Here is a 12,417-nt window from a genome sequence, read left to right as displayed (position 1 = left end):
AGATACAGGAGCTGGTACATTCTGAAGCATCCTCCTATGATCACAATCATCAAGTTTCCCTGATAAACCGTTCTGGTATGCTGCCCAGTCACATGAGTGCACTCAGCCAATCGCAGCTTATCTCACAAATGGGGATGAGGAGTGCAGTTACTCATGGATCTCCTTCTCCACCAGGAAGTAAATCAGCCACGCCCTCCCCTTCTAGCTCCACCCAGGAGGAGGATACTGACTCTCACTATAAGGTAAATAATACTTTTCTCTGGTGTTGTTTTTTCTGTAATTACAGGCTTTACTGTAACAACTATACATACAGGAGTACATAATGTATCTACTGTAAGTGGGGCCATGATAGTAAATCTTGTCTTTCAAATCAGGCAGAGTAGCCTGATGTATGAATACTCCAAATACTGTATCAGTCTGACTTATTGTAAAACTGAGCACCAAAAAAACCAAAACATAAAAGTCATAAACTGCATTAGTACATAATGAGTTATTAACATTAATAAACCCTTCTCTGAGCATAATTGCAGTCAAATAATTTTAAATACATTGCTGTTTGTCTGCATAAACAGGGGTTATTTAGTGATTTGCAGTGACACAAAACAATATATAATAAATTAGCTTTGCACTTTACACAATAAAAGTGAATGACTCTTGTTGCTTATGGATTACTGCACATATTTTCCTGTAGCACTTTGTTAGTTACTATGGGCCTGATTCAGCAGTGCACAGCTGATCGCAGATTCACGATTATCGGGAATCTGCGCGTGTGTAGGACTTATTCTGCGAGTGTGCAGAATGGGTCCTGCGTAGTCGCACGCTGACCCTTTGATGCCTGTGTCTGATTGACAGGCAGGTACATTTAAGGGGCAGCAGCGGCCTGCATTCCCGGAAACAGGGGCGTGTACGCCCCGTTTTCCGGGAGTGGCCAGCCCATTATCTGCTTTGATCAACGCAGTGTCCTGGGCTCGCAAGCCGGCCAGTCTGAGTACTCTGAGGCTTACTCATCTAGCCAGAGGCCCGGCACCATCCACCATCGTGACCATCAACCACCGATGGCCACGATGGTGATCCCAGCCTTCGACCTCCGTCACAGTGCTGGAATCGCATATGCAGCAGGGGATGCTATAAACCTCCTGCTGCATTTACCTAATAGCAAGGATCGCAATTGCAAAGCTGCCTGCGTGCAGCTTTGCAATTGCGATCCTTGCTGAATGAATCAGGCCCTAATAACCATATTTTCATGCAATTTGCTCTTTTACAGCTTGCACCCCATTACTACTAACATTTACTGTTATCACAACTGATTGAATCTTTTGCAGGTTGCTGGGGAAAAACGACCTTCAGCTGACCTTGGTAAAAAACCCAAAAATCCTAAGAAAAAGAAAAAGAAGGACCCAAATGAGCCCCAGAAACCAGTGTCTGCCTATGCCCTATTTTTTAGGGATACTCAAGCAGCCATCAAGGGTCAGAATCCTAATGCCACATTTGGAGATGTGTCTAAAATTGTTGCATCTATGTGGGACAGCCTAGGCGAAGAACAGAAACAAGTGAGTGTCTTCTTCTATAAATCTTACCCAATGGGCGGGTGGGTGTTCTTCACTGAAAAATATTATTATTGATGATAGATTAACTAGGGTCATGTTGTGGTCAAAGGCATCAGAATAATTTTGCAACAGGCTGAGATGTCTAGCTAAGCAGCTTCCACTCATTTGTGAGAATAGAGTTGTACTGATGTGTCCTTGCTTATCTAGCCTCAATACGCCATGCAGCACGATATTCCTGGTGTGAGTGAGCCGTCAGGTCCTGTGCAAGTCTGCAATGTAGGGCAAATGTTTTTGCGAACATGCCTCTAAGTCGCGATGCAAGACGACTAGGACACTGCATTGTAGCACCTTGCATGCTGATTGAGAGACTCAGTCGCCCACTTATATACAAGTGCAACATATCAAATAAATCAGCACAGTCTCCTGTATTGCGACTTTGGGCCATATTCAATATGGGGCGAAAAGTCCGTTGTCATTTTCGCCTATTTACAATATCCCCCTATTCAATTTCATTGACTTTTCGCCGGTGCGAAAAGTCAATGTAAAAAAACGGGAATCATTTTTTGCTTGCCTTTAGCAGGCGAAAAAAAGTGCAGAATTGGGGTTTAGGGGTGCAGGCTTAAAAAAAATAGCCTGTACCCCTGGGAATGGTCCCTAAAAATAATCTGTGTTAAAAAAAAGTTTAAAAAAAAATAGGGACACCCAAAAAAATGTATTTCAATTTTGGGGTTTAAAAAAAAAAAATAGGGATCCCACTTCTAAATTAGCGGAATGGAGTCCAGAGGGATTCCCTTATATGCGGCAGGTGTTTTCTTCATTGCGGGAGTAGCGGCAGGTGCATTTTTGCTAAATTTTTAAAAATCATTTAAGGGACTTAAAAATATGCTTGCAACCATTTTCAAGTACCCCAAATTTGATGGGCATAGTTATTTTCCCCCAAAAAAACTTCTAAATGCTCTTCTGCATCACCTTCTTCCAAGCCGCATTTATGCCCCTGCCGCGGCTATTTAAAAACCCGACTGTCTTCTGCAGGCAAAAACGGGGTACCCATAGTGATCCCCCATGTCTGGACATCTTTAGGGGAGTCCTAGGATTATTTCCCGAAAATTCCCGTTTTTTTTTTGTGGATCCAAGTTTTGCCGGTTCCCGATTTTGCTTACTTTGGAATTGAATACGGGGAATAGCGGGCATGTGCACAATAGTTTTCCGCCTCAGTGGCAAACGCAAGATTTCTAAAGGGGGGTTTCCAAATGCTTGATTTTAGAGTGTGTGTGGCCTGTCCATGAAGAGGGCATAATTAGCACTTATCCAGCTTTAATATGTTACATACAAAGTATATTGTGTTGCATAATTCCATCATATACAGGACCAGCGATCACAGTACGCCATTAGATGCGGCATTATTCCTGAGCATTGGAGCAAGTCCGGGAATCTGAGGGAGCAGCAGAACTTAGCACTGCCCTGGACATATATGTACATATCGGTCTCCTTATGTACTGGATAGTGTATTATTATACAGTATTAATTATTAACCCTATTGATGGTCTATAGCAGTGAACCCCTAACAGTGCATGTTTTCTCGGTCTCCTAGTTAGTGCACAGGTATATTTATTACTGGCTGACACATTTTAAAAGATCCACAGGTGGTGCTAATCATTTCATTTGTGATACTGAGAAGAACATGCAGCTCTAGTAACATTCTATTATATTACTATTTCTACTGTGGTCATGGTGTGTGCTGGGGAGGGGGGTTTCCAGGCAGACGGAACCCCCCCTGCATTTGCCTATGCGCCTGCAAAACAGGCGAAGGATGCGAAAAGTCCAGCAGGCGAAAAGTCTGGACTTTTCACCTCAAATTGAATACGGGCCTTTATCGGCAAAAAAGACGCAAGAAGAGATGCCCAGCCCTAGCCGAGTTTCACAGGACCAGGTGCGCCAAGAGTGGCTGTTTGGCGCTATTGCAGCAAAGATGAGTGAGGACACATCTGTATTTACCACACTGACAACATGACAAGCTCATCTCTAGGGCGATATTTTCATGGAAACAGCAACTTTTTTTTAGAATTTAAATTTTCATGTCTATTTCTATTTTTGATCTTTTGTTTTTACAACCACCAAAATAATTGAGATGGGGCATGAGCAGGGATCCCACATACTGTATCTTGCTTTTCCTAATACAATGCTAATATGTCCATCTGAAAGCTCTAACTTGCAATGCCAGTGTTTTTATATTATCCATAAATTATAATACAGCATGGCTTCAATAATTGTTTTACTTCATTTGGGGGCTATTTTGCAAATAAACCCCTGTCCTGTTTATAATAATTTTGATATGCAGCTACTAGAATCTATATAATACTCACTTTTCCTGAAGCTCCTGTCAAGCCGCAGTGAGTCCTCCATCCACCGCAGCTTCCTGCCAACATCATTGGATTTGAACTTAGCACAAAAATCTATTAATTGATGTTTGGTTGGTAAAGCTACAGGGAGGACCAGCCAAAGACAGAGGGCTCAGTGCAGTCAGCCCCGAAGCAGCTGAAGCTGCAGGACATGGGCTATCTATATAAAGTCTACTAGACAGGGGTTATATTTACAAAATAGCTCTACATGGAAAAACTCCATAAAAGTGACAAGCAATGCTCAGATGATTATTACTTTGCACTTTATGAATGAAAAGATGACTGGCAAATAGCAGAAAATTCAACAATGCATCATTTCAGAGAGACATAATGATAAATGACATAACTGGACTAAACACTCGTCCCAGCCAGTGGGCTTATATAAGGCAACATGTAAGAGTAGCAGAGAGTTTTTGAGTGAGGCAAAGAGCAAAACAGTGATGGTGATAACTTAAGTACTTTTAAAATAACCCTTATAATAATGGTTGATGTGTGGCATGGAGATGTGTCCTTGTTTGCCTTCTATGACATGGTAGAATAGTTTGTTAACTGTTTTAGTTCATTTGACTTTCAGAATAAAGCATTCAGTAGCATCAAGCAATGGACAAACTCCAAGTATGTCCCATAATTCTGTAAGAGCTCATCAAGATTTGGTGGAGCTGACAATGAAAAGCCTATGCAGTTAGATTTTTTTATATAATGTTTTATTGTCTTTCAATCAAGGAACAAGTAAAATAATCTTGGGCTACAGAAGAAAAGAGAAGGGTAAAGGTGGGGGCATTGAGTAAGGATATACAGGTACCACACAGACAAAAGATATGTCAGTACAAAAAGTAACTATCAACAAGCAGTGGAATAAATAGCGGAATCAGCTGTAGAGCTGAGACAGAAGTGAATTATAGATAGCTGCAAACATGAAATCTGACTGCATATATATTGCTGAAAAAATATGTGTGCGCCCACACACACACACTCTGCAGATTTGGATACACTAAAACTAATGTGTTGATATTACAGAAGAATACATTTGCTATTTATATTCCATAACTGAACAATATGAAGAGAACACCCTTCGTTACATGAATGACATGTTATTCAGAAAGTATTAGTGCAGAAAAAGATACCAAGCTCAGTAGCTGCTATCAAACCAACACATAAATATTTAATTAGTCACACAAAGCTCTGCTGCTTCGGTCTCAGACTGCATTGCCCTATTGACAGTTGCCCCATACTTTTTGTTGTTGGTTCCCCAGAAGGACAGCATTGCAGATTGGTAAAGAGAATCCACACACTGCAATGTTGTGTCCTGGACACTCAAGTTCACAGTAAATAGAGGTTTTCATCTGCAGTATGATGTGATATACCATACACACTGCAGTGATATAGGAAAACAAACTTCATCAGGCACTTGGTTTGTTCCAGACAAAAAGATGTTTTACAAAAGTACAAGGCAAACAGTACACATAGCTTTCCATTGTGCACATATGAACCTGTTTGTCCATTACAGTTTTGGGACATAGCCTTGAAAATCAAGCTTATCTACTCACGTGTAATCCACCATCAGCAAGGAGCAATCATATCCACCCAACTCCACACATCAGTAGATGCACCACTGTCACCTCCATTCCCAGTTGCACCATTTCTGTATATTGTGTATAATGAAGCACATCTCTGGTGGAAGAACATGTGCAAGTCACATTTACACTGTGGCAAGCACATTTTCTAAGTTTCATAAATAATTCCTAAAAGGTGAATTTCAGTTCTGAAACATTGTACTTAATATCATTTATAGTTCTTCAAAGATAACTTATATGTGATGTGCCTGTGCAATGTCTCTTTTAGTGCTTCACCCCAAAGATTTGTAAATGTGCACCAAGACATGCTAATTATAACTCCAGTTATTGTTTCAGTGTTTTTACAATAATGTTAATCTGCATCAGAGCAGAACGCCTTCATTTCATGGAACCACATGAGGTTGGTCTGCTGGTGGACTTTACCTTGTAGTTAGTTATGTGTTACCCCTGTAATGTCAGTTATATGTGCATTACCTGTTTGTTTGATCCATGAAGTAACAGTCACAGGTAAACAGAACAAGCAAGATTAAAAGTAAGAAACAAGTGCCCTAATATTAATGCCTGATTGTATTTACTGCAGGCCTACAAACGGAAGACTGAGGCAGCCAAGAAAGAGTATTTGAAGGCCCTTGCAGCCTACAGAGCCAGTCTGGTCTCCAAGGTAACATACTGTAATATTATTAATGTCCAACTCTGGGTGTAGCCCCTAATAGCATGCATTATTCAGAGGCTACTGTATATCCAATACAAGATCACAGATTATACATGGTTTTGAAGACTATTAAAATGATATTACATAAAGGGGGGAATTCAATTGTTTGTAGGTCCTGTCTATACTACACAGGAGCTATTCAATTGTTTGCGTGGCCAGGCCCTTTCTCGCGTGAGAATGCACAGGATTAGCCGCGTTAAGCAGCTTGTGCTGTGCTAAATACCGGGCGCGTTATAGTAACTGCACACTCAGCACTAGTGACCAGCCCCAAAGCTTTACATGGATTTCTGCTTGCACCTCAGGAGGGGGCAAGCAGACTTCTGCAATTAGTGCAGCCTCGGAGCTGGATGCACAAACAGTTGAATAGCTCCCGTAGATTTTAGATGGGAGCTACAAACAATTGAATCGCCCCCATAGTGTTTATGGCATTTTCAAGGATTTAAATGTATGTTTCTTACACTCCAATTTATGTGACATTTATAGTGTTATTATTTTATTTGTTGGGCCGTTATCTTGTTTCCCGGGGATATTGTGTATTTAAATGAATGTTTCTTACATGCAGCTCTGTGGTTATGGGGCTTATTCATCATCACATTTCACCTGCAATTGTAAAAATTAAGTATTCGGGCCATTCATCAAGAAGGTAAAGCAGCAGATATCACAGATATCTCCTGCATACCTTTCTCTGGTGGAATGGCCCGCTGTCCCCATATACTAGTATGGGGACAGAATTCATCAAGCTCCAAAAATACAATATTTTTCAGAGCTTGACTGTGGGAGCATTCACCCACTCCTATTCGAAGGAGGTCCGGGTTGCGAAGAGGGATCCTTTTGGATCTCTCCGCCCCTGTCCGGCTCCTTCCGACGAACAACGGGGCTCTTGTGCGCATGCGTGACCTGTAGGTCATGCATGTGCACTTGTCTCACTGCTCCGAAAGCTGCTGAAGCTGCTCGCGGGACAGCTGATTTTTGCATCAGCTGTCACCGCACCAGAGCAATGCTGAATTGCTCTGGATTCAACGGCGAGTTAAAATGTAAATTATCGGGGTCCAATTAACCGGATAATTAACATTATGAATAGACTCCTATATCCTTTAGCAGAAACAGGTAAATAAATCATATATTTTTAAGCTTTACTTGGCTTAATCATACTAAAAAGGATAATTTTGATGTTTGTACAAATGGTAGCAAGGCTAAGTATAAATTTAAGATATGCTTGAGTCTGACATTATTTTATTATGACCTAGAGCTACACTGACCAAGGAGAGACGAAGAACTCCCAGCCCAGTCAGCCTTCCAAAATGATACTCCCAAAGCAGTCTATGTATAACCTGCCCCCACAGCCTTCTTCACCATACCCTGGGCTGGCTTCTTTTCTGTCCCCTGCAGACCTGCCAAGTTACCGTGGACACCCTCACCCCAGCCTATCCCGAAGCCTCAATGCCAAATCTATGTTGCCCAGCATCAGTGCCTCACCTCCACCCCCTTTCCAGATTAGCCCTCCCCTCCACCAGCATATGCGTCACCCTTCCAGCTCCCTCATTAATCAGTCCCTCAATATGCAGCAAGTACCACAACCTCCCATCCTTTCTCCCACCATTGGATTACAGTCACCTATGAGCTCATCCCCCACAGGTCAACAGGTGAGCACCGCTGTACACTTGAAATCCTCTCACTCTCTCTATATGTTCTCAGTTTCGCAATATTCTACCATGGTCACTATTATGTCATGCCTCTCTCTCTCTCTCTCTCTCTCAGTCACTCTCATTCTCTTACTCTCTATTTTAGTCTCTCTCTCTCACTCTTTATAGTCCCTCAACCAGCTATTATTCTCCCTTAGCTCTGTTTCAGTTGTTTCTCTCAACTCAGTCTCTTCTTTTAATTACAAATCTTCTTTTTCACTTCTGTTTTTTTCTCAGCATGACCTTTCCTTTATCTCTTTCACTCACTTCCATTTCTCCAGGTTTTCTTTACATACAGCAATTTAAAGTTTGCAGCAAATGTTTAGATTAATTTATACGAAACCGACTCATCATGACTGGCCTCAAAACTGTAATACAATATAATCAGAAACACATTTTTGTGATTGGAGTGTAAAATACTGTCAGTCAGTGATCTATGCAACTTGCCAGCCTTTATATTTGGCTAAACCACTTTGGCAGAACCACTTGATAAATATCTGGCTCTGTACATGTTTGGAGTACATTTACTAACAAGCGGTTGGTCAAAGCTGCTGATCACCTGCCTTTCTGACCGATATTTTTAAAATTGCAACAGGAATCAGTACAAAACAAGCCCAATTTAGCATTGGTTCCTGTTGTCATTTTAAAACAATTGGTCAAAGCCACCAATCATTGGCAGCATTGACCAACCACCCATTAGTAAATGTAGTCCTTGGTCTCCATAAACTCTTGTCTTTCTTTTACTATATAATATTTTCCATAACACTTTATATTCTGTTCTGTGATTAGCTCTGATACCTGAGCATTGCCCCACTCTACCTGCCATTGCATCTTTTATTTTTATGGTTTTATGTTTTGTTATCTTTGTTTATTGCCTTATATTCATTTTCCTCTTTTCCTCAATTATCACTAGGACTTCTCACATCTCCCATCAGAATTTCCGAACAATGTTGACCCACGATCCCCTGCCTCCTCCAATCCCCCTGGAAGCACAGAGTGGGACAATGAGTTTCCAAACAGAGAGTGCGGAATTAACCACTGCAAGTGAGTAGTATTAGAAAAAAAAATGAAAACTAGCTACATTGGAAATCTATAAGAAACTTTGGCTCTAGAGCAGGGGTGGGGAACCTTTTTTCTGCCGAGGGCCATTTTGATATTTATAACATTAGTCGCGGACCCGGTGCAGGCCACGCCCCTTCCGTGTGATGTCACACGGGGAAGGGGACACAATCGCCGGTCATTACCGCAATGCCCGGAGTATTCAGACGATGCTCCGGGGAGCTGTAAAGGCAGCGGTGTGACAGTAAGAAGCATCCTAAGGACACTATGCAGCAGTGGCGCCTGGGGATTCTGACTGCCGAGTGCCATTCTAGGCATCCTGCTAGCCAGATGAGGTTAGCAGAAAAAAAGCTCAGAGGGCCAGATCAAAATCCCGCGGGCCTTATACGGCCCCCGGGCCTGAGGTTCCCCATCCCTGCTCTAGAGATATTAGGTCTCATTATGGCTCATTGATGGCTGGACATTGCAGAGTAAATAAGTGGGCTTTTTTTTAGAAGTTTTGCATCTGCCTTTGCATTCTGGGCACACCAAGGACCAAAATGCGAGCGTTCGCTCTGAATGAGGGCGGCCGCTTCCCTGTAAAGAACCGGCCTCCTGGCCATTCACTAAGCTGTGGGTGACCACCCACAGCTTTAGCGAGTGGCCAGGTTGATGGGAGCGATGGTCAAGACCATCGCGACCATCGGGGCTTGCGACGAGACCCTTGTTGTAGGGTCTCGTCTGCCGCAAACCCCAGTGAGCTTTCGGCTCTAATAGAGCCGGAAGCTCACCAGTGATGTCAGTGGGGCCGCCCCCAAATGGCAGGCCTTCCTTCGGGAACGCCTCCGTTTGGCCAGCCAGCCCCCCACCCCGCCTACAAAATGGTGCGAGCTGTCGATCACCATCAACAGCCGCCCCTTTTGTAGATCATTTCTCTCTCGCTCCAGGGCTTGTGCACGCGCAGTGCGGCCGCTGCACGTGCGCAGGGCCTCAACATCGACCCGCTTGCGAGCACTCAGCGCTTGTGAGTGGGTCTGAATGAGGCCCCAAGTTTCAATCCCCAACATGTCATGAGTCTATCTGTCAGAAATTCTTGCCAGCTATGGTACTGTACAAGCGGTAAATGTAAGAAAGTCAGGTGAAAGCCTATTGGTTTAATTTTAAGTTTGTCTGTTTTTGGTGTTCCGCCGATTAACAAACAGCACCCCATTGAAATGAGTAGTTGATTTAACCTTGGATGTGGTTTAAAATCAAGGCCTGCTGCCATACAAAGTAGGGAATCAGTGATAAATTATTTTTCTTTACAAATTATGTTACTTTGATATATATACTAATAAGATTATAAATATATCAAATTAAATTGTCCTTTTTAATGTAAAAAACTACTATTTTTGAATAATATTTACAAGCTGAGAAGAATGACATTGAAGAAGATCTCCATCTTATTTGTTTTATATTCTCTTGGTAATAAATTAATATGCAAATAAATTTATTTTTTTTCTGCTGCATGATATTGAAATACAGGGCTTAATTTGTATCATTTACTTCTCTAGCAGGATTCAGCTACATTTATTTGGTTAATTGCAAAGAAAACAGTGGCAATCTTTGATGGGTAACCTTGAGACAACTTAGCTTCTTTTCACACAGTTAACTCTCAATGTCACAGAGAAATGTGAGTCTTGAGCACTGTATTTCAATCATAACGAAGCACAAAAATATATTGGGAGTTATGAGCTTACAAAAAGTAGTAGCACTGTAGCCCACTTTAACATTATTTTTTTAGAATATGGTTTTACTTTGAGTCTTTTTTTACTTTAGTTATCTCAAATTAGTCTCTTTTGCTTTCTTAAAGTCCTCTGCCAGGAGACAAGTCTCTCTACCTCACCTAGAACCACAAACAAGTTTGTAAATGAAGGTTGAAGGAATGGACATTTCAGAGAGTCTACAGCACTGGACATCGAAAACAAGGATGGCACAGTCACCAAGACATGCATACTTTAGTGGTTGGTTCTTCTCAAGTCTCAGAGAATCGGCTTTGTTTGCAAATATAAACTTGGTGGAGCAAGAAGCCAAACTCCCATAACTTCTAAAGAACAAAAGAGACACCTCTTATTGCCACCATCTTTGCTATGGAAAGCATGGGGATGAATAGTAAATGAGAGGGGGTTGCTCTTTCAAAGTTCATCCAGGCACATAAAATATGTAAAGAGGTTTGTTAATATTGTATATTTAAAGTAACCCCTACCCCACCAAAACCAAACAATAATTCTTATAAGTGGAAAATGACAAATACCTTAAAAAAATGTGCAAATATACAAAAAACACAGAAAAAATGTCATAAAAATAAGAGTATGAAAAATATAATTTGTTGAATAGTTGTAAGTAGATTTATCATGTGGTTTAGGACTGTGATAAAGACATCTTTACAATTTTTTTGTGTATAGAAATAAAAGGAGTAGCTTACTTTATAGTAAAAGCATTTTATATTAATTGTAGCACATTTTTTAGTTATACAGTACATAGGATGTGTAAATTACTGCCAAATTTTTTTTCTTTTTTTTTCTTTTTATTTTTACAGTAAGAAAATAATTTCTATCTGTGTCATGAAGTTATTCTATTTTTTTCAGTCACAATTTCACCTTGACAACAATTTTATTTATGGGAAGAAAGAAAAAAACAAAGCAGAATTCTGATTTAATAATAAAATAGCTTTTTTATGTTTGTTCTGAGCTGCCTATTCCTGTCCAGCCAGAACATTCATTTTGTTTCACAACTGCTTATTTGACTTTTCTTTTTAATAAAAAATATTTGAAAAATGTGTTTGATTTTGGATTTCTTTCCATTTTACTGACATTGGTGTTTTCTAACAGATGTGCAATAGTGCAGGATGCTATAGTAACTAACTAATCAACAATATGATTTGATCTGTTTTGTGCAAGTCACACTAATGAAAGCACAGCTCTGATTGGTTGCAGTGGTTAGCACGCTCTCAGTCTTAGTTTCAATTGTACATAGCCACTTTCTCACAGGAATTCACACATTTCTTTAGTTCAGTGGTTGCTAACATTTGAAAATATTTTCGATGAACACTTTGTTTTGAGGCAGGTACAACATGAAACTGTTATGGCAGAATTTGGAGTACTACAATTCCCATCATGTCTTGTGTTCTGAAAATAATAGTAGTGTACTTATTCTCATTAAAAATACTCTTTTTCAATAAATGTGAACTAAAGCCCAGAGAATATCAATAGATGGCAAGAATTAGGGGCATAGCATGCTATTACTAGGCCCATAGCAAAATCTAGAGCAGTGATTCCCAACCTCGGTCCTCAAGGCACACTAACAGTCCTGGTTTTAGTGATATCCATGCTTCAGCACAGGTGGTTAAATCAAAATAACTGAGGTACTAATTAAGTCACCTGTGCTCAAGTAGGCTATCCTTAAAACATGGACTGTTAGTGTGCC

General features: G+C 40.8%; 1 protein-coding gene across 2 annotated transcripts in view; it reads left to right on the top strand.

Annotated features, from left to right (window-relative positions):
* The window catches only part of TOX2 (TOX high mobility group box family member 2), a 135,575-nt gene extending 123,805 nt beyond the window's left edge, over positions 1 to 11,770 (top strand). For both annotated transcript variants that reach the window (XM_088480659.1, XM_088480660.1), the window contains exons 4-9: positions 3 to 242; positions 1,323 to 1,550; positions 6,101 to 6,181; positions 7,480 to 7,875; positions 8,828 to 8,958; positions 10,805 to 11,770. In XM_088480659.1, the coding sequence (XP_088336785.1) occupies positions 3 to 242; positions 1,323 to 1,550; positions 6,101 to 6,181; positions 7,480 to 7,875; positions 8,828 to 8,958; positions 10,805 to 10,841 (1,113 nt within the window). In that variant the 3' untranslated portion in view covers positions 10,842 to 11,770. The remainder of the gene's footprint in view (positions 1 to 2; positions 243 to 1,322; positions 1,551 to 6,100; positions 6,182 to 7,479; positions 7,876 to 8,827; positions 8,959 to 10,804) is intronic.
* The last annotated feature ends 647 nt before the right edge of the window (positions 11,771 to 12,417 follow it).

This window comes from Taudactylus pleione, unplaced genomic scaffold (assembly GCF_031769625.1).
Source record: "Taudactylus pleione unplaced genomic scaffold, aTauple2 ptg000256l, whole genome shotgun sequence".
Lineage (NCBI taxonomy): Eukaryota > Metazoa > Chordata > Amphibia > Anura > Myobatrachidae > Taudactylus > Taudactylus pleione.
The sequence above is the reverse complement of the archived record's forward strand: the minus strand, read 5'-3'. Positions and strand labels throughout refer to the sequence as shown.